This window comes from Zootoca vivipara, chromosome 5 (assembly GCF_965207765.1).
Source record: "Zootoca vivipara chromosome 5, rZooViv2.hap1.1, whole genome shotgun sequence".
Lineage (NCBI taxonomy): Eukaryota > Metazoa > Chordata > Lepidosauria > Squamata > Lacertidae > Zootoca > Zootoca vivipara.
Window position 1 is genome coordinate 95,329,668 of NC_142588.1, and position 20,278 is coordinate 95,349,945.

Consider the following 20,278-nt stretch of genomic DNA (forward strand, 5'->3'; position numbering starts at 1 on the left):
GAGGCAATGAAAGTGGTGGACTGATATCTTGCCTCAGAAATGTTGGGTGAGAGCCAACAAACTGAAGCTCAATCCAGAAAAGACGGAGGCATTGTTAGTGGGTGGTTCCCCCGACCAGATGGCTGGGAGGTTGCCTGCTCCTTGATGGGGTTACCCTTCCTCTGAAGGAGCAGGTATGTACCTTGGGGGTACTCCTGGATCCTTTGCTGTTGCTTGAGGCTCAGGTGACCTCGGTGAGCCTCAGCTTCACCTGGTGGCCCTGCTTTGTCCCTGCCGTGGGCTCAGAGAGTTGAGTTTGATGAACGGTAGGCAGGCAGGTGGGTGAGCAACCAGCATGGGTGGCCGGTGGCCCAGGTGAGCTATTTAATGGGTGTGAGAATGTGCTTCACAGATTGTGTTGGCAAGCTGTTGGGCGAGCTGTGAGGACGGGTGAGAGTAGTGGTGTTATGTACTGAGCTTGGATCCTATAACAATAGGGAAGTAGGATCCTAGAAGGCAGCAACCTGATTGGTCTGCAGGAGCCGCACAATCAGGCTCCAGGAGGAAGTGAATCAGTAACCTGATTGGCCTGCAGGAACAGTCCAATCAGGCTCCAGGAGGGGAGTTGAATCAGCCAATCACACGGGACCCATTGTGTAAATAATGTATATATAGGCAGAGGTTTTGGGGGGAAATCACTCACTCACTGTTTACCATGAGCTGAAATAAAGACCGTGAAATCAATACTCTGATTATATTTCAAGTGGGGAGGTTTAAAGAAGGGGTGGGGGAAAGGACAGTTGGCAAAGGCAATGACAGGTGGGTGCATAGCTGCCAAGTTATCCCTTTTTTAAAGGGATTTTCCCTTATGCTGAATAGGCTTCCTCGCGAGAAAAGGGAAAACTTGGCAGCTATGGGTGGGTGGGGTTGGCGACTGAAGTGAACAGGGGCAACATCCCCTATAGAATTCTAGAACCAGGGAGTGGGGCTGAATGACACTCAGGGTCCCTTCCTATTCTATGGCCATGGAAGGTGGGGCCTGTCCTTCATTTTAAACAGAAGTTGGATATCCATCTACGAGGGATTCTTTAGCTGTGATTTGTGTACTAGACAAACCCCAAAGCAATTGAGCTTTTCCCCTACAAAAATGCCAAAAAAGTGACTGACTTCTCTTTCTTTTTTTTGTAAATAAATTTACATTTTCACAAGTTAAAACAGTAATTAACTCTTATTTCTACAAAGTGTAAGTTTATACAAGCACCTTTCACAAACATTATCTTTGAGATTCTTTAAATCTCTGGACTTCCCTCCATATCCACTTCTGGTTCCTTATATTAACCAAATTATTCTGCATTTCCATACTTATACTTTTCCAATTATTATTTCCCTTAATTCCCCCCCCCTAATTTTCTGCTAGTTGCAAGCGTTTCCTTAAAATCCTGCCAATGGATCATCTTGTTTACAGTATTTTTGCACATTAACAATAAAGGATTCCCACTCTTTTTAAAACTTCTCTGAGCTTTTCCATTAATTTTGCCATTTCTGCATACTCCATTAGCTTGATCTGCCATTCTTCTTTCGTCTGTGTCTTCTCTTCTTTCCATCTCTGGTCTAACAATATTCGGGCGGCATACACAAATATTTTCTTCAGTTCCTATCAATCCTAGTAAGAAAGCTTCTGGTTTTTAATAAAAGTTATTTTAAACATTTTCCTCAACTCATTATAGATCAGTGACTGACTTCTCTAAGATAATAATAATAATATAATAATAATAACAATAATTTATTAATTGTACCCCGCCCATCCGGCTGGGTTTCCCCAGCCACTCTGGGCAGCTTCCAACAAAGATTAAAATACATTAAAATGTCGCACATTAAAAAGATCCAGGGCAAAGTGGAAAATTCCCCCCAGATGTCAATTCCACCTTTGAAATCCCTTTGAAATAGGATGCACCTGCTTTGGGGGTGTCTTCCAACCCTACAATTCTGTGACTCTAAGGTCCCAAGTCTCTCTTTCCACTGGACTGCATTATATTTGGGCGACATGAGGGGGCGATAGGAAAATTCACTCTGTGACCTTTGACTTCCCGGTGTTGTGGCTGGGGGGCGATGAAGGAGCCCCAAGCGCCAAACCCTCCCCTTTTTGAGTAGCTGGGATCCAGGCCAAGAAGAGAGAGCAGCAAAGGTTCCACTCTTGCTCTCAGCTCTGATCCAGCCACGAGTATTTCTGAGCTGCTCTTTGGCACCTCGGTCAATCATTGCCCCAAGGGTGCAATTGAGCTCAATGTTTAACTTTAAATGAAGGGAATGGTCATTCCCAGCAACACTATTTGTGTTAATTTTGCAAGGAACAGAGTAATGATGGCTTTGCAACACAAGGGCTTGTGTTTCGGGGGGGGGGCAGATCTAGTAGAATCACACGAAGAGGGGGGAAGAGGAGGGAGAATTTAAGGAACTGAATAACATTTCATTAGAGGTGAAATAAATTGCGGGGAGGGGGGGTGGCTTGCAAGAATATTTTTGCAGCTTGAATTTCTTGCAAAAAATTCTGAATGCTTATTTGCCTGATTGACATTTCCCAAGCACATAGATGCTGTTAGATCCAGGGATTAGGAGGTATAATAAAAAGGTTGTTTCCAATTTGCAAATGCCTGACCTTCACCAGGGCCCACAAGGTAAGCTCCTCGAGTGGGATGCCCTTTGTAGGCAAGGGTGTGTGAAGGCAGCAATAACTCCCACGTCACATGGGCAATCTATTGCTCGATGCACTTGCTCCACATCCCATAATTAACCCCCCACCCCCGGCTGCACAAGGAACTGGGAAGCATTCCGGATCAAACTCAGGAGAACCTCAGGTTAAGAACCGAGATCTGAGAAGCTTTCACAAAGGTTGACCATGAGGAATCTTCCATTTGGGCTGGACTTCCTTCTGGTCTTGCAAACCGGAGAGATCTGCTTGGCACTCTTGTATGTCGAGGTGAGCATTGCCCTTATATCATAACCCCATTATACAGATCTATGGTGCAACCGCATTTGGAATACTGTGTACAGTCCTGGACAACTCACCTCAAAAATGGATATTGCAGAGTTGGGAAAGGTTCAGAAAAGGGCCGCTAAAAGGGGTTGGAGCGACACCCTGTTGAAAAAAGGCTGCAGCATTCGGGACTTTTTAGTTTAGATAAAAGTCGAGTGAGAAATGACACGATCAAAGTTCATAAAATCATACATGGCTCGGGAAAAGTGGATGGAGAAGTTTTTCTCCCTCTCTTGTAACTCTAGAAAACATAGGCATCCTACGAAGCTGAGTTTTGGAAGATTCAGGACTGATGAAACAAAGTCCGTATTTGTGCAGCGCAGTTAACCTGTGGAACTCATTCCCACAGGAGGCAGGGATGGCCACCCACTTTGATAGCTTTCAAAGAGGATCAGACAAATTCACGGAGGAGAGGAGGGGCTGGCTACTAGCCAGGATGGCTCTGCTCTGTCTCCACAGTTGGGGCAGCATCCCAGGGGGAGAGAGTTGCTCCCCATTGTTCGAACCCTTCTTGCAGGTTTCGATCTGGTTGGCCGCAGGACTCTTCATAATGTTCTTGTGTCGTATAAATATACCGAGTATACAGAACCTTTTCGGAGCTTGAGCTTGGAGAATCTTGGCGGGAGCCATTGCCTCGTACGACCCCCTGAGAAGAACAAGGAAGGAGTCCATGGGAGGCAGACTGAAACATTCTGGTTTTCTCTCCCTGCACTAAATTTGAGCTCCATTTTATTTTATGAATATTTTGAAAGCTGCTTTGAGAACCGCTTGAGGGTGCAGCGAAAGGAGCGCTCCAAAGGAACACTTTGGGATTTATTATTACTCGCTGAATTCAATTATCCCAATAATTTGCTATTTATTATTCTAAATAATAATTTTGGCTAGGCTGCTGTTACAGACATGCATCACTGCCAGAGGCTCCTATGCGTGGGGGAAACTTCATTCAGGGAAATATAAATGTGAACTTTTTGCAAGCCAAAAAATAAATAAATCACACTTGGGATTCCCACCCACCTACCCACCCACCCACCTCAAAATTCATTTCAACTCTAGTGGAAAAACTCCTTTGTTTCTCTGCGTTCTTTCCAGCCACCCTCACTCAGCCTCCTTGTTCTACGTAGCATTATTACTTGGGCTTTATTTTATTTTGCCCGAAGCACCACTGCCGACTGAGAAGCCAGATCTTCATTAACTTTGTCTCTCACAAATTTAACACAAAGGGTGCTGCTCGGAATGGGTGATATGATAACTCTCCTTGGCCAAGCGAGATCTGCTAATGAGGTATAAAGTAAGAGCTGTGGCGGAGATGGGACAGCAATAAATTCTCCTTGAACATTCTTCTGGGCTACTCCATTAGTTCAGTTCCGTATGCGTTATTTATACTTTCCCACATAATTTATACGGCTGAGGAGAGAGCACAGTATATTTCCTTTTGATAGGACATGAATAAGATTGCGGCAAATCCAATTGAGGAAATATATTTTTGAGGAGTGGGTCCCGAGGGCTTTGTGCCCTTGAGAACTGTTCTTTGGAGAAGACATATTCTTTCATAGAACCAATGAATTGGAGAGTTGCAAATGTGCAAACGTGAAGGTCCAAGCCCCTGCAATGCAGGAATCTTTCGCCCAGTGTTGGCTTCAAACCCACGACCCTGAGATTAAGAGTCTCATGCTCTACCAACTGAGCTATAAGGGGGGGGGGACCAGGATTCTGGTTTTTACTGGGGTCACCGTTGAAGTAAAATTTAAGCTGGTTCCTATGAACCCAGAGAAATGGATCCTGCCCAGGGAGATCCCAAGGATCCAGGCAAACAGACGAATTTAAGTAAAATAAAAAAATTCCTTCAGTAGCACCTTAAAGACCAACTAAGTTTTTATTTTGGTATGAGCTTTCGTGTGCATGCACACTTCTTCAGATACAGTGAAATGGAAGTTTCCAGGCACTTATGTAGAGAAGGGGTGGGGAGGGGTGGGGATGGGGAGGGGGGATCACTCAGAAGGGTGGTGGAAATGGGTGATTGACTGACTGATAGCTGTTGATGACCGCAAACGACTGCAAATGGTTTTGCATGAAAAAGCAAGGGTTGAGATGGCTGAAGATCGCTTATCATGTATAATGAGATAAGAACCCGATATCTCTGTTCAAACCAGGTCCCTCCATGGTTTTGAGCTTGGTGATAAGTTGCAATTCAGCAACTTCTCTTTCCAGTCTATTTCTGAAATTCTTTTGTAGTAAGACAGCTACTTTGAGATCTTGTATAGAGTGTCCTGGGAGATTGAAGTGTTCTCCTACTGGTTTTTCTGTCTTCTGGTTCCTGATGTCAGATTTATGTCCATTTATCCTTTGGCGTAGGGTTTGGCCTGTTTGTCCAATATAGAGAGCTGAAGGGCACTGTTGGCATTTGATGGCATACACAATGTTAGAGGATGAGCAATTAAATAGTCCTGAGATGGTATGTTGGATGTTGTTGGGGCCAGTAATGGTGTTGTCTGGGTGTATGTGGCAGCAAAGTTGGCATCTGGGTTTATTGCAGGCTCTGGTACCAGTGTCCATGTTAAGTCTGGTGGTTGTATTATTGTGGGTGAGGAGTTGTTTAAGATTGGGTGGCTGTCTGTAGGCAATGAAAGGTCTTCCTCCCAGAGCTTGAGAAAGGGAGCGGTCATTGTCCAGGAGAGGCTGTAGATCTCTGATGATGCGTTGTACTGTTTTAGCTTGGGAGCTGTATGTGATGACTAGTGGTGTTCTGTTATTTTCTTTTTTGGGTCTGTCTTGCAGCAGGTTCTCTCTAGGTATCTGTCTGGCTCTGTTGATCTGTTGTTTAACTTCATCAGGTGGATATTTTAGTTCTAAAAAGGTTTGCTGTAGATCTCTTAGGTGAGATTCTCTGTCTGTAGAGTTGGAACAGATGCGGTTGTAACGTAAGGCCTGGCTGTATACGATGGATTGTTTGGTATGTTTGGGATGGTAGCTAGAAGCATGTAGATATGTTTGTCGGTCAGTTGGTTTTCTGTATAAGGTGGTGTCTATACGTCCATCCTGTATTTTTATAGTAGTGTCCAAAAAATGTATTTCTTGCATAGATTGGTTCATTGTTAGGTTGATGGTGGGGTGAAAGTCATTGAATGTCTGGTGGAAGGTTTCCAGGGTCTGTCGTCCATGTGTCCAGATAATAAAAATATCGTCAATGTATCGCAGGTACAGGAGAGGTTTGAGTGGGTAGGAGTTAAGGAAACGTTGTTCTAAATCTGCCATGAAGATGTTGGCATACTGTGGGGCCATGCGGGTGCCCATGGCTGTGCCGCTGATCTGGAGGAACAGGTCATCACCAAATTTGAAGTGGTTGTGGGTAAGGACAAAGTGGCAGAGTTTGGTAGCAAAGTCCGCTGTGGTTTTATCTGAAATGGTGTTCCTTATGGCTTGTAAACCATCATTGTGTGGGATGTTGGTATATAGAGATTCCACATCCATAGTGGCTAGTATAGTATTGTTAGGAAGATTGTTCAAATATTGTATTTTCCTCAGAAAATCTGTGGTGTCACGTACGTAGCTGGGAGCACTGATAGCATATGGTTTCAGAACAGAGTCCATATAGCCGGAAACACCCACTGTAATGGTGCCAATACCTGAGATGATGGGGCGTCCTGGGTTTCCTGGTTTGTGTATTTTGGGTAGAAGATAGAAAGTTCCTGGCCGAGGTTCCGCTGGTGTGTTTGTGAGGATCTGTTCTTGGATGTGTAGGGGTAGCTCCTTAATAATCTTGTTCAGTTCTTTTTTGTATGCTTGTGTGGGGTCTGAGTCCAATTGGTTGGTCTTTAAGGTGCTACTGAAGGAATTTTTTTATTTTACTTCGATCCAGACCAACACGGCTACCTACCTGTAACCAGAACTATGGAAGGCACCACATTGAGCCGCATGAAATGGAAGTCCATCAACCTCACCAAGAAACTTGCCCAGGTACAAACTGACATCCTCTTTCTATCTAAATGCAAAAACCTGGACATTGTACCTAAGGGTCTTAGAATTAAGAACCCTCTTCAATCAACTTATCCCACAGAATATGCCAGAAAACTATGCCACACTTTATCTAAGAAACTGCTGAAACATCTTATCGGCGTTCTGTATTCCAAACAGAAGTTAATAAAGGAGGAACTCTCTGCACTGGAGAACTCCATCAGGAATCACCCGGCCTGGCAGAAGTTCCACAAGGAAAAACAAACCATTTACCACTCTCAACTGGAGTTACTGAAGAACCAGAAAAATAAAAAACTCTGCAACCTTTCCAACCTACAGGCCACCAATCAAAACAAGATCAACAACATTGTCAATCTTTCACAGCAAACACTCAGCCCAGCTGAGGAATCCGTCCTTTCACGGGGACTATCATTCTGCCCTGCCAAATCCCAACACATGATTCAGTTCTGCGGGGACCTGGAAGCATTTTTCCGCCGTTTACGCCTGAAGGAGTATTTTCATCACACACAAGAACAAGACAAAGTAGAACAAACTACATCCCCACAACACAACACCTCTCAACTTACTGGGGAACAACCATCACCCTCCAAACGCATCAATGAACAGAACATTGACCACCAACTACCACCGAAAAGAAGTTACACAAAAAGGGACTCCACATGGACCCCTCCTGATGGACGCAATACCACACTAGATCTGTACATCGAATGCTTCCGCCACAGAATCCAAACGGATGTGACCAGAAAACACCATCGCTTACAACAAAATCTAAACCATGCTGAAAGGAGAGCCATAGAAAATCTCAGGAACAACCCAGACATTATAATTAAAGAGGCAGACAAGGGTGGAGCTGTCGTCATCATGAACAAAACTGATTACATCCAAGAGGCCCACAGACAACTTTCCAATACTGCCTTTTACATGAAATTGGACTCAGACCCCACACAAGCATACAAAAAAGAACTGAACAAGATTATTAAGGAGCTACCCCTACACATCCAAGAACAGATCCTCACAAACACACCAGCGGAACCTCGGCCAGGAACTTTCTATCTTCTACCCAAAATACACAAACCAGGAAACCCAGGATCTCAGGTATTGGCACCATTACAGTGGGTGTTTCCGGCTATATGGACTCTGTTCTGAAACCATATGCTATCAGTGCTCCCAGCTACGTACGTGACACCACAGATTTTCTGAGGAAAATACAATATTTGAACAATCTTCCTAACAATACTATACTAGCCACTATGGATGTGGAATCTCTATATACCAACATCCCACACAATGATGGTTTACAAGCCATAAGGAACACCATTTCAGATAAAACCACAGCGGACTTTGCTACCAAACTCTGCCACTTTGTCCTTACCCACAACCACTTCAAATTTGGTGATGACCTGTTCCTCCAGATCAGCGGCACAGCCATGGGCACCCGCATGGCCCCACAGTATGCCAACATCTTCATGGCAGATTTAGAACAACGTTTCCTTAACTCCTACCCACTCAAACCTCTCCTGTACCTGCGATACATTGACGATATTTTTATTATCTGGACACATGGACGACAGACCCTGGAAACCTTCCACCAGACATTCAATGACTTTCACCCCACCATCAACCTAACAATGAACCAATCTATGCAAGAAATACATTTTTTGGACACTACTATAAAAATACAGGATGGACGTATAGACACCACCTTATACAGAAAACCAACTGACCGACAAACATATCTACATGCTTCTAGCTACCATCCCAAACATACCAAACAATCCATCGTATACAGCCAGGCCTTACGTTACAACCGCATCTGTTCCAACTCTACAGACAGAGAATCTCACCTAAGAGATCTACAGCAAACCTTTTTAGAACTAAAATATCCACCTGATGAAGTTAAACAACAGATCAACAGAGCCAGACAGATACCTAGAGAGAACCTGCTGCAAGACAGACCCAAAAAAGAAAATAACAGAACACCACTAGTCATCACATACAGCTCCCAAGCTAAAACAGTACAACGCATCATCAGAGATCTACAGCCTCTCCTGGACAATGACCGCTCCCTTTCTCAAGCTCTGGGAGGAAGACCTTTCATTGCCTACAGACAGCCACCCAATCTTAAACAACTCCTCACCCACAATAATACAACCACCAGACTTAACATGGACACTGGTACCAGAGCCTGCAATAAACCCAGATGCCAACTTTGCTGCCACATACACCCAGACAACACCATTACTGGCCCCAACAACATCCAACATACCATCTCAGGACTATTTAATTGCTCATCCTCTAACATTGTGTATGCCATCAAATGCCAACAGTGCCCTTCAGCTCTCTATATTGGACAAACAGGCCAAACCCTACGCCAAAGGATAAATGGACATAAATCTGACATCAGGAACCAGAAGACAGAAAAACCAGTAGGAGAACACTTCAATCTCCCAGGACACTCTATACAAGATCTCAAAGTAGCTGTCTTACTACAAAAGAATTTCAGAAATAGACTGGAAAGAGAAGTTGCTGAATTGCAACTTATCACCAAGCTCAAAACCATGGAGGGACCTGGTTTGAACAGAGATATCGGGTTCTTATCTCATTATACATGATAAGCGATCTTCAGCCATCTCAACCCTTGCTTTTTCATGCAAAACCATTTGCAGTCGTTTGCGGTCATCAACAGCTATCAGTCAGTCAATCACCCATTTCCACCACCCTTCTGAGTGATCCCCCCTCCCCATCCCCACCCCTCCCCACCCCTTCTCTACATAAGTGCCTGGAAACTTCCATTTCACTGTATCTGAAGAAGTGTGCATGCACACGAAAGCTCATACCAAAATAAAAACTTAGTTGGTCTTTAAGGTGCTACTGAAGGAATTTTTTTATTTTACTTCGATCCAGACCAACACGGCTACCTACCTGTAACCAGAACTATGGAAGGCACCACATTGAGCCGCATGAAATGGAAGTCCATCAACCTCACCAAGAAACTTGCCCAGGTACAAACTGACATCCTCTTTCTATCTAAATGCAAAAACCTGGACATTGTACCTAAGGGTCTTAGAATTAAGAACCCTCTTCAATCAACTTATCCCACAGAATATGCCAGAAAACTATGCCACACTTTATCTAAGAAACTGCTGAAACATCTTATCGGCGTTCTGTATTCCAAACAGAAGTTAATAAAGGAGGAACTCTCTGCACTGGAGAACTCCATCAGGAATCACCCGGCCTGGCAGAAGTTCCACAAGGAAAAACAAACCATTTACCACTCTCAACTGGAGTTACTGAAGAACCAGAAAAATAAAAAACTCTGCAACCTTTCCAACCTACAGGCCACCAATCAAAACAAGATCAACAACATTGTCAATCTTTCACAGCAAACACTCAGCCCAGCTGAGGAATCCGTCCTTTCACGGGGACTATCATTCTGCCCTGCCAAATCCCAACACATGATTCAGTTCTGCGGGGACCTGGAAGCATTTTTCCGCCGTTTACGCCTGAAGGAGTATTTTCATCACACACAAGAACAAGACAAAGTAGAACAAACTACATCCCCACAACACAACACCTCTCAACTTACTGGGGAACAACCATCACCCTCCAAACGCATCAATGAACAGAACATTGACCACCAACTACCACCGAAAAGAAGTTACACAAAAAGGGACTCCACATGGACCCCTCCTGATGGACGCAATACCACACTAGATCTGTACATCGAATGCTTCCGCCACAGAATCCAAACGGATGTGACCAGAAAACACCATCGCTTACAACAAAATCTAAACCATGCTGAAAGGAGAGCCATAGAAAATCTCAGGAACAACCCAGACATTATAATTAAAGAGGCAGACAAGGGTGGAGCTGTCGTCATCATGAACAAAACTGATTACATCCAAGAGGCCCACAGACAACTTTCCAATACTGCCTTTTACATGAAATTGGACTCAGACCCCACACAAGCATACAAAAAAGAACTGAACAAGATTATTAAGGAGCTACCCCTACACATCCAAGAACAGATCCTCACAAACACACCAGCGGAACCTCAGCCAGGAACTTTCTATCTTCTACCCAAAATACACAAACCAGGAAACCCAGGACGCCCCATCATCTCAGGTATTGGCACCATTACAGTGGGTGTTTCCGGCTATATGGACTCTGTTCTGAAACCATATGCTATCAGTGCTCCCAGCTACGTACGTGACACCACAGATTTTCTGAGGAAAATACAATATTTGAACAATCTTCCTAACAATACTATACTAGCCACTATGGATGTGGAATCTCTATATACCAACATCCCACACAATGATGGTTTACAAGCCATAAGGAACACCATTTCAGATAAAACCACAGCGGACTTTGCTACCAAACTCTGCCACTTTGTCCTTACCCACAACCACTTCAAATTTGGTGATGACCTGTTCCTCCAGATCAGCGGCACAGCCATGGGCACCCGCATGGCCCCACAGTATGCCAACATCTTCATGGCAGATTTAGAACAACGTTTCCTTAACTCCTACCCACTCAAACCTCTCCTGTACCTGCGATACATTGACGATATTTTTATTATCTGGACACATGGACGACAGACCCTGGAAACCTTCCACCAGACATTCAATGACTTTCACCCCACCATCAACCTAACAATGAACCAATCTATGCAAGAAATACATTTTTTGGACACTACTATAAAAATACAGGATGGACGTATAGACACCACCTTATACAGAAAACCAACTGACCGACAAACATATCTACATGCTTCTAGCTACCATCCCAAACATACCAAACAATCCATCGTATACAGCCAGGCCTTACGTTACAACCGCATCTGTTCCAACTCTACAGACAGAGAATCTCACCTAAGAGATCTACAGCAAACCTTTTTAGAACTAAAATATCCACCTGATGAAGTTAAACAACAGATCAACAGAGCCAGACAGATACCTAGAGAGAACCTGCTGCAAGACAGACCCAAAAAAGAAAATAACAGAACACCACTAGTCATCACATACAGCTCCCAAGCTAAAACAGTACAACGCATCATCAGAGATCTACAGCCTCTCCTGGACAATGACCGCTCCCTTTCTCAAGCTCTGGGAGGAAGACCTTTCATTGCCTACAGACAGCCACCCAATCTTAAACAACTCCTCACCCACAATAATACAACCACCAGACTTAACATGGACACTGGTACCAGAGCCTGCAATAAACCCAGATGCCAACTTTGCTGCCACATACACCCAGACAACACCATTACTGGCCCCAACAACATCCAACATACCATCTCAGGACTATTTAATTGCTCATCCTCTAACATTGTGTATGCCATCAAATGCCAACAGTGCCCTTCAGCTCTCTATATTGGACAAACAGGCCAAACCCTACGCCAAAGGATAAATGGACATAAATCTGACATCAGGAACCAGAAGACAGAAAAACCAGTAGGAGAACACTTCAATCTCCCAGGACACTCTATACAAGATCTCAAAGTAGCTGTCTTACTACAAAAGAATTTCAGAAATAGACTGGAAAGAGAAGTTGCTGAATTGCAACTTATCACCAAGCTCAAAACCATGGAGGGACCTGGTTTGAACAGAGATATCGGGTTCTTATCTCATTATACATGATAAGCGATCTTCAGCCATCTCAACCCTTGCTTTTTCATGCAAAACCATTTGCAGTCGTTTGCGGTCATCAACAGCTATCAGTCAGTCAATCACCCATTTCCACCACCCTTCTGAGTGATCCCCCCTCCCCATCCCCACCCCTCCCCACCCCTTCTCTACATAAGTGCCTGGAAACTTCCATTTCACTGTATCTGAAGAAGTGTGCATGCACACGAAAGCTCATACCAAAATAAAAACTTAGTTGGTCTTTAAGGTGCTACTGAAGGAATTTTTTTATTTTACTTCGATCCAGACCAACACGGCTACCTACCTGTAAGACGAATTTAAGCGTCTCCTGCCCACCAAATAACAGAGACCAAACCAGGACGTACGAAGCAAGGCACTTTTATTTTCGCTGTTGCAACAGGGTCCTTCCTCTCACGCAGGAGAACAAGGAAGGCCCCAAACAAAGATGTATTGCCCTTAAAAAGAAATTTGAAATTGGTTTCAGCCCACCCCCCAGAAGCATCATCCATATGTCACAGAAGGGGTGTAGCCCAAGACCCCCCCTCCCTAGATTCATCATAGGTACATCATGAACGGGGAGGTCTGGTGGCAGTAGTCTGAGCAGTCTGGACCCTGCCCCCTGCCCCCAAAACCTAATCAACAAAAAAGAGATATTTACATTTCCCTGTTTCCCAGCCAAGTTAATCACACCCTTTTGTCTGGCACTTAGGTATCAGGATGCCAGGGATTATCACTTTAATTCCTGAGACAATGAGAAGGTTTCCCCCACCCCACTTCTTCCTTGCAGAGGAACACCTGGTCAGAGAGAGTCAAAATGGTGTCAGTCAGGCCTGTTTTCCTGTGCTGCTTCAGACATGTTTCTGTACATTCATGTACATGTTTTATGAACAATTATTATATATATATATATGACCTCAAAATTCTTATAACACCGTTGTGGTGGGTACCCTTGAGGTCTTCTGATGCCTGTGAAGCCACAGGAGGCAGCGCTGGCCACCAAGATGGATGCTTTAAAAGAGGAAAAGGTAACAGCAGCAGCACCAACCACCACCACCAAAACACCCGGATTTAGATGCTGTCTAAGTGTTTTCTTCTAGACTCTTGTGATTTAGGATTTGCCATCCTGCTTTAAGCAAAACCTGTGACCCATAGGGCTTAATTAAACCTCCTATTTTAAAGAGATTCAAGGCTTACAAGCTTTTTGTGCACAGGCTATCGAAGGCTCCTAGCCAGGATGGCTCTGCTTTGCGTTCACAGCTGGAGGCAGCGATGCTTCTGAAGACCGGCGGCTGCTGGAGACACCAGGAGGGGAGAGTGGCTCTTGCCCTTGAATCCCGACTGTGGGTTTCACAGCTAGGCGTTTTGCGGTTAAGTAATCCTTGTTGCCATCTAAAGACAGTTAAAGCCCCAAGTTTGAAAGCCTGGAGTCTAAGCTCACCTAACCGCACCTCAGTTTCTCATGTTCTCTGTGTGTTTCAGGCATCAGGTTCAGAAGCAGAGTGTGAATCTGCTGACAGGTAAGCCAGTTCTAATTTGCGTTACTTTTTCTTTTCTGGGAACATTAGTTTGGGTGGGGAGGAGGGACGGTGCAAAGTTGCAGGGCTGGGCTAGCGCTGACAAGCCTTTCCCAAAGGTGCCATGGGCTTTGAAGACACTCGAACTCAGGACGCAAGGGAGAAACGTGCTAAGAGGAGGAAGGCACGCTTGGCAAATCCACACCGTGATCAACTCCTGCCTGGAAACCAATGTCCCCACTGTGGAAGGACGTGTGGATCCAGAATTGGCCTCCACAGTCACTTATGGACCCATTGCTTAAATCATGTTTATGGAAGACAATCTTACTCAGCTACGAGTGATTGCCAAAGAAGAAGAAGAAGGTGCATGAATTGGGTCCAAGCACCAGCTGCGCATTTGCAGCAGAGGAATCGGCCTTACACCAAGGGAGACTAGTGGCCCATCTAAGCTCAGTATTGCCAACCCTGGCTGGCAGTGGCTCTCCAGAGTTTCAAGACCTCTCTCATTCAAAGCACAGAGCTATGGCTCTTTCTCAACTGGAAGCTACTAGTGTGGTGCAGTGGTTAGAACGTTGAACTAAGGCCTGGGAGAGACCAGGATTCAAATCCCCACTCGGCTCACTGAGTGTGACCTTGGACCAATCAGAGTCTTCTCTCGGCCAATCCTGCCTCACAGGGCTGTTGTGAAGATTTAATTGTTGGTTCAAGGAAAACATAAACATAGAAAGGAGAATTCCCTTGTGCCAAATTCCAGTTTTGTGGCAAATACTCTTTGGTGGGAGAACCCCAGCAGAGAGTTAAAAATCACAAAATAAGCAGCAAAATAAAGTGTGAAAATATAGGTTGTTAGACCTTTAATATATTCCCTTCCAAGAGACTTCCAAAATTTCCCTCTTTTCCCAGCATACCGGTAGGAAAATATCAGTCATTTGGTAAGTTAAAAATTGATTTACTTACAAACTCTCCAAAGGTCAGATTTATGTGCTTTTCCATGCATCAGTCAGAAAAGTTGCACAGGCAGTAACACTTAGCTTAGTTACAAAGTGGTGAAAGTTCCTAGATTATTGGTAGAGGAACTCAAGAGCTGCTTGTGAGCAACTAAACCTCTTTACACAGAGGTAGGCTGGAGGGTGAATACCCATTTCCTGCCAAGGTAAAGGGGAAGTAGCCTCGCTAAACTGGGCACGACAGCTTACTCTATGGCAGAGGTTTTCAACCAGTGTGTCATGGCACCATGGGGTGCCTTGAATGATGGTCAGGGATGCCACGGGCAACCCTGTCCTCTGCCCCTCTTTCCTTCCCTCCCTCTTGTGCCTCTGCCTCCCAAAGGCTTGGGCGTCTGTTTGTTTCAGCAGCCCTGATTGTAAGCTCTGCAGGTGAATGGTGCCTTTGGGGCTGGCCAGGGGGTGCTTCTCAGGCCCCTGTGGGGCAGTGTGAGGAGGCACTTCTCTTTAGGATGGGAGGTGGGGAGCAGAGAGACTGGGGGGGGCAGGAGTACTTCGTTGGACTGGTCATGTTGTGCGGATGCCTGATGATCGTCTTCTAAAGCAACTATTCTATCACGAACATAAAAATGGAAAGCGTAATGCTGGTGGTCAACGAAAGAGGTTCAAAGACTGTCTCAAGGAAAATCTTTAAAAATGTAGTACTGTAAAAACACAGACAACTGCGAAACACTGGCCAGCAAGTGCTCCGGTTGGAGAACAGCCTTCACCAAAGGTGTCATGGGCTTTGAAGACACTTGAACTCAGGACGCAAGGGAGAAACGTCCTAAGAGGAAGGCACGCTTGGCAAACCCTCACCAGGATCAACTCCCACCCGGAAACTCATGTCCCCACTGTGGAAGGAGGTGTGGATCCAGAATTGGCCTCCACAGTCACTTATGGACTCATTGTTAAAACCGTGTTCATGGAAGACTATCTTACTCGGCTATGAATGATCGCCAGAGAAGGAGAAGACTCAGAGTAGAGAATGCTGGCCTAGTAGAAAAAATATGGTACATCCTCTGTTCTCAGAACGGCTCTTGTAAAAAAATACTGGCTTTGATGTCAGTGGAACAGGGAAGGATGAGGTGCTATTGAACGCAGTGCCGATTTTAGCCCATGTACTGATTTTTCTGCAAATTGATGAACTGTGAACTTTCAGGATCACCCGTGTCAGAGGCTGGTGGGTACAGTAACAAGTTTTTGGAGGGGGTGGGTTTTGTCCCTGCTGAGAGAAAAACCAAATACCTCCCTTCACCGTATTGATATTATTCTTTTTGTTTTCAGGTGTGATGTTTATGAAGAGCAGAGTCTGATTGCCTGGTATATCTGGTGCGTGTTTAATATCTTTGGGGGGAAAGCATTAATGAAGGATACACTCCAAGGACAGATAGATAGATAGATTTATGATTTTTAAAATTGTATACTGTTGTGTCTTAAAAACATACCCAAGTGGTTTACACAGAACCATCCGATAAAGAAACATTAAAATGTGTGTGTGTGTGTGTGTGTGTGTGTGTGTGTGTGTGTGTGTGTATAAACACAGACACCAATTAACCATTGTGGAAGGATGACTTCTTAATTGCCTGCATAGGCCTGGTGGAATAGAGAAGTTTTCAGCAGGAGTTTAAAAGCTGGCACAGAAGGCACCTGCTGAATCTCTAGTGGCAGAGAGTTCCACAGGACTGGGCTGTTTTCCCCCACACATGAGGTGTAGGTAAAAACATTAAAAGTCGGAGTCTCGTTTTTTGGGTAACTTGATTGGAATGGCTGAACTCCTGGAGGAGAGACCAAGTTTTCTGAGCTCAGCCTTGTGGATTTCTCTCTCCTTCAGGTTCTCCGTCTCCCTTTTCTTGGCTGCGATCCTCCTGTGCATTGCTGCCTGCTGCCTGCAGCACTGGCTGAAACGACGGAGGCTCTTCTCCTCTCAGCAGACAGTCGCCGTGTTTGCCCTCAGCGACGCCGATTCAGGACACAGTGAGTTTCGCGTCTGGATGTGGAGAGAGGATCCGCTTCTCATCTGGGCTCATTCAGAAGTCTGGATGAAAATCCCTAAGCGAGGATATTATGGCATCAGACATTTCGATAGAAAGAAGGAGGTTTTTTACGTAGCCTATGCATCAAACAGCAAGAATGCTGTTAGCCAGAGGGTGGAAAGGAGATCAAATTCCAACTCAAGAGGAGGGGCAGCTTAAATTGTTTGAGTATTTAGAATTAGCGAACGTGACAGAGAAGGTCGGGGACCCGTCGATCCAAAAGCTTAAGAAAGAATGGGACATCTATAGACTATATTTAAAAGAACATTCTCCCCACCTTTAATATGCTTTGATTAACTCTTGTTATAATATAAGTCAAAAAGAATCATAGAATCATAGAGTTGGAAGAGACCACAAGGGCCATCCAGTCCAACCCCCTGCCAAGCAGGAAACACCATCAAAGCATTCTTGACATATGGCTGTCAAGCCTCTGCTTAAAGACCTCCAAAGAAGGAGACTCCACCACACTCCTTGGCAGCAAATTCCACGGTTGAATTTACAAACAACATTTAATATTGGTTAAGTTTATTGAAAAATAGATGCAGCTAATAAGGAAATAAAGGACCCACATGGAGGGGGTCGGAAGTCACCAGGCGGAGAAGAAAGTTCCTGCACTGCAGTGGACTGGTTTGGATGACCTTTGGGGGTCCCTTCCAACTCTACCACTCTTTGGTTTTATGTTTCACCGAGTGCTTTCTCACATTATCATGGACTCTCTCTCTCTCTCTCTCTCTCTCTCTCTCTCTCTCTCTCTCTCTCTCTCTCCTCTCTTTTTTTCCCTAGAGAGTGACGGTAGGCTGAGGACTGTGCCCCCAATCCACCCTCACCCCCAGTGGAGCTCCTCCGATTTCATCTTTGATACAGTGGCGAGGAATGAGCCACCTCCGTCCTACGAGGAGATTGTGAAGCCAGGGACCACCCAGAGGTGCTGCTCAGCTTCCAGGCTGAGGGGTGACATGACCGCAGACCCACTTTCATGGGGAGAGGACTCAGAGTCCTAGCTAGAGGGCTGGGCTGGGACATAGGCAGCCCTTCCCTTGGTTAGGAAGCTCATGGGGCCACCATGGCCAGGCCACTCTGCCTCAGCTTTACCTACCTCACAGGGTTGTTGTGAGGCTGAAACGTTGCTTCAAGCTATGTGGAAAGGGGAAAGTGTGCGCAATGAATAAAGAAATGCTACTTCAGTCAATTGAGTGAAGGACTGGATAGCGGATAACGCCAACGTCGCGGGTTCGATCCCCGTGTGGGACAGCTGCGTATTCCTGCATTGTAAGGGGTTGGACTGGATGATCCTCAGGGTTCCTTCCAACTCTACAATTCTAGGATTCTGTGACTCAAGTTGAGCATTGCCTTTGCTGCAGGCCTTTCCTATGTGCATTCATAGAATCATAGAGTTGGAAGAGACCACGAGGGCCATCCAGTCCAACCCCCTGCCAAGCAGGAAACACCACCAAAGCATTCTTGACATATGCCTGTCAAGCCTCTGCTTAAAGACCTCCAAAGAAGGAGACTCCACCACACTCCTTGGCAGCAAATTCCACTGCCGAACAGCTCTTACTGTCAGGAAGTTCTTCCTAATGTTTAGGTGGAACCTTCTTTCTTGTAGTTTGAATCCATTGCTCCGTGTCCATGTCATTAAGTAAGGCATCCCCATCAAAACATGGCTGGATCAGAATGCAAGGGTCTGCTAGCTGGGTTGGGTTGAACGATTGGTTTTTATTTAAATTTTTGGGGGGTGGGAAGGGGACTGTCGATCCAAACTGGTGAATAATTTGCTTAAGAACATAAGAAAAAGCCTTTCAGAACAGCAGTGGTGGAGCTAGCTGCTCCGGCACATGGAGCGGCATGCACCGGGGGCGGGGCTAGCTGTCCATAGGGGTGGGACTAGCTGCCTGTGGGGGCAGGGCTAGCCCTCGGGGGCGGGTGAGCGTCCTGGGGGTGTGCCGCCCATGCCAAGCGTCCTGGGGGGGGGTTATCCCAGGGGGTGCACTGCCTGTGCTGAGCGTCCCGGGGGGGGGGCGCCACCCCTGGCAAGCGTCTTGGGGGGACAGGGTTGCGATGTCACCCCCTCATGGATGACACCCAGGGCGGGCTGCACCCACCGCACCCACCTTGCTCCGCCAATGGCCCATCTACTCCAGCCTCCTTTCCTTTCCGTGGTCAACCTGATGCCTCAATGGGAAACCCGCAAGCAGGATTCGAGCACTTTGCGATTCCCAGCAACCGGTACTGAGAAGCATTGCTGCCCCAAACTGTGGAGGCAGAGCATGCTCATCTTGGCTAGTAGCTTCTGATAGCCCTCACTCACCACCATGAGTTTGTCCCGTCCTCTTAATGCTTAAAGTCTATCGAGTGTCAGAAGTTTTACAAAACATGTACGGTATGTGTCCAACAATCCCAGAGCTTGCTTTTTCAGATGCAAGTCTTTCATTTGGGGGTTTTTAAAACTCAGATTCCTGCATTACAGGGGGTTGGACTAGATGGCCCTTCGGGGTCCCTTCCATGTCTACAATTCTGTGATTCTGTGAAATGGTCATCCACTGTCTGTATAAGGCAGGCATCCCCAAACTTCGGCCCTCCAGATGTTCTGGACTACAATTCCCATCCTCCCCGACCACTGGTCCTGTTAGCTAGGGATCATGGGAGTTGTAGGCCAAAACAACTAGAGGGCTGCAGTTTGGGGATGCCTGGTACTGTATAAGGTGTGTCTAGGATGTGGCATCCAAGATGGCTCGAGCCCCAACAGGGCTTTGCTTAGAAACAAAAATTATGCCCACATTGCGCTATGATGGAGGTTCAAGTTCAGTTTGACTCTCAACCCTCCCCAGCCTTGTTCTAGGAGAGAAGTTGGTGGGAAAGGTCTGGTGAAAGGCAGAGCCAGCGCTCAGCTTTCTTGGCAAGGCATCCCTGCCCAAGCTGGACATTCAGGTACGTAGCTTAAAACCTTCAAGCCAGAAGCTGAAAGCCTCTTTGCAGGGAGCTAAAAGCTCCTGTCGTGCCAAGGCTGAGGCACTCAAAACAACCTGAGCTTGCCAAACGCCTTCCACCATTCACTTGTCAGGGGAGCCCCTGAGGTCCAAACAGCCTCCTTGAACCCCCTGATACCCCCGCC

The 20,278-nt window shown here is 45.8% G+C and overlaps 1 protein-coding gene across 1 annotated transcript; it reads left to right on the forward strand.

Annotated features, from left to right (window-relative positions):
- The first annotated feature begins 2,770 nt into the window (after nucleotides 1–2,770).
- Nucleotides 2,771–18,292, forward strand: TMEM207 (transmembrane protein 207). The gene is made up of 5 exons (XM_060275212.2): nucleotides 2,771–2,956; nucleotides 14,113–14,150; nucleotides 16,418–16,462; nucleotides 16,965–17,107; nucleotides 17,950–18,292. Exons 1-5 carry the CDS (start codon nucleotides 2,876–2,878, stop codon nucleotides 18,165–18,167), a joined length of 525 nt encoding a protein of 174 aa, XP_060131195.2. The 5' UTR covers nucleotides 2,771–2,875; the 3' UTR covers nucleotides 18,168–18,292.
- Nucleotides 18,293–20,278: the final 1,986 nt, after the last annotated feature.